Source organism: Numida meleagris, unplaced genomic scaffold, assembly GCF_002078875.1.
Source record: "Numida meleagris isolate 19003 breed g44 Domestic line unplaced genomic scaffold, NumMel1.0 unplaced_Scaffold570, whole genome shotgun sequence".
In the NCBI taxonomy this organism is placed as follows: Eukaryota; Metazoa; Chordata; class Aves; order Galliformes; family Numididae; genus Numida; species Numida meleagris.
Genome location: NW_018364786.1, coordinates 18,292 through 20,436, shown reverse-complemented (window position 1 = coordinate 20,436; position 2,145 = coordinate 18,292). Strand labels below are relative to the sequence as shown.

The following is a 2,145-nucleotide window of genomic DNA, read 5'->3' as shown; positions in this document are numbered from 1 at the left end:
GAGGGCCGGCGTGGGGCCGTGGTTGAGCTGCGCCCCGTTGCTCCCAGCGCCTGATGCGGATCTTCGTGAACGACGACCGCCACGTGATGGCGAAGCACAGCGCCGTGTACCCGACGCAGGAGGAGCTGGAGGCGGTGCAGAACATGGTGTCCCACACCGAGCGCGCGCTCAAGGCCGTCTCCGATTGGATCGACGAGCAGGAGAAGGTCGGCGGCGGGGAGCAGCCCGAGGCCGAGGCCATGGAGACGGCGGCGGAGGAGGAGAACAAGGAGGGGGGGTAAGGACGTGGCTTCACCACGAAGATGTGATGTGCGGCGTTGGGTTCCCCAAGATGTTCAGCGTGGGGTTCCCTGAGTTGTTCAGTGTTGGGTTCCCTGTGATGTTCAGCCCTGGTTTCCCTATGATGTTCAGTGTTGGGTTCCCCAGGTTGTTCAGTGTTGGGTTCCCTGGGGTCCCTGTAATGTTCAGTGCTCGGTTCCCCGTGATGTTCAGCATTGGGTTCCCCGTAATGTTCAGCATTGGTTTCTCTGAGTTGTTCAGCATTGGGTTCCCCAAGATGTTCAGCGTTGGGTTCCCTGAGTTGTTCAGTGTTGGGTTCCCTGGGTTCCCCGTGATGTTCAGCGTTGGGTTCCCTGTGACGTTCAGCGTTGGGTTCCCTGTGATGTTCAGCGTTGGGTTCCCCGAGTTGTTCAGCGTTGGGTTCCCCGTGATGTTCAGCATTGAGTTCCTCAGGTTATTCAGCGTTGGGTTCCCCAAGTTGTTCAGTGTTGGGTTCCCTGGGTTCCCCGTGATGTTCAGTGTTGGGTTCCCCGTGATGTTCAGTGTTGGGTTCCCTGGGTTCCCCGTGATGTTCAGCATTGGGTTCCCCGTGATGTTCAGTGTTGGGTTCCCCGTGATGTTCAGCATTGAGTTCCTCAGGTTATTCAGCGTTGGGTTCCCCGTGATGTTCAGCGTTGGGTTCCCCGTGATGTTCAGCGTTGGGTTCCCCGTGATGTTCAGTGTTGGGTTCCCTGAGTTATTCAGTGTTGGGTTCCCTGAGTTATTCAGTGTTGGGTTCCCCGAGTTGTTCAGCGTTGGGTTGCCCGTGATGTTCAGCATTGGGTTCCCTTTGATGTTCAGCGTTGGGTTCTCTAGGTTCCCCGTAATGTTCAGCATTGGGTTCCCTGCGATGTTCAGCGCTGGGTTCCCCGTGATGTTCAGCATTGGGTTCCGCAGGTTGTTCAGCGTTGAATTCCCCAAGTTGTTCAGTGTTGGGTTTCCTGGGTTCCCCGTGATGTTCAGCGTTGGGTTCCCTGTGATCTTCATTGTTGGGTTCCATGTGATGTTCAGTGTTGGGTTCCCCTTGATGTTCAGCGTTGGGTTCCCTGCGATGTTCCGCGCTGGGTTCCCCGTGATGTTCAGCATTGGGTTCCCCAGGTTGTTCAGCGTTGGGTTCCCTGGGTTCCTTCCCCGTGATGTTCAGCGTTAGGTTCCCCAGGTTGTTCAGCATTGAATTCCCCGAGTTGTTCAGTGTTGGGTTCCCTGGGTTCCCCGTGATGTTCAGTATTGGGTTCCCTGTGATGTTCAGCGTTGGGTTCCCCGTGATGTTCAGCGTTGGGTTCCCCGAGTTGTTTAGTGTTGGATTCCCTGTGATGTTCAGTGTTGGGTTCCCCGGGTTCCCCGTGATGTTCAGTGTTGGGTTCCCCGAGTTGTTCAGTGTTGGGTTCCCCAAGATGTTCAGCATTGGGTTCCCCAAGATGTTCAGTGTTGGGTTCCCCATGATATTCAGTGTTGGGTTCCCTGGGTTCCCTGGGTTGTTCAGTGTTGGGTTCTTCGAGTGTTTTTGAAATGGAGTTCCCCAAGGGCTCTTTGAGCATTGGGTTCCTCGAGGGGTCTTTGAGGGTTGGGTTCCACGATGCCTTTGAGGGTTGGGTTCCGCGACGTTTTTGAGTGCTGGGTTTCCCAAGGGGTCTTTGAGCGTTGGGTTCCCTGACATTTTTGAGTGTTGTGTTCCCCGAGGGGTCTTTGAGTGTTGGGTTCCGTAGCATCTTCGAGCATTGGGTTCCCCAAGGGATCTTTGAGGGTTGAGTTCCCCAATGTTTTCGAGCAGTGCTTCCCCAAGGGGTCTTTGAAGGCTGGGTTTCCCGAATGCCTTTGAGCATTGGG

At 55.5% G+C, this 2,145-nt stretch overlaps 2 protein-coding genes across 2 annotated transcripts in view; both read left to right on the top strand.

Moving 5' to 3' along the window:
* LOC110391866 (interleukin enhancer-binding factor 3-like) overlaps window positions 1-2,145 on the top strand; it is a gene marked incomplete at its 3' end in the record, with an annotated part of 19,055 nt that overhangs the window by 1,370 nt on the left and 15,540 nt on the right. Inside the window, 1 exon segment of the mRNA XM_021383814.1 lies at window positions 48-277. Coding sequence (XP_021239489.1) covers window positions 48-277 — 230 coding nt within the window.
* Window positions 17-401, top strand: LOC110391867 (interleukin enhancer-binding factor 3-like). Its single transcript, XM_021383815.1, has one exon. It carries the CDS (start codon window positions 54-56, stop codon window positions 279-281), a length of 228 nt encoding a protein of 75 aa, XP_021239490.1. The 5' UTR covers window positions 17-53; the 3' UTR covers window positions 282-401.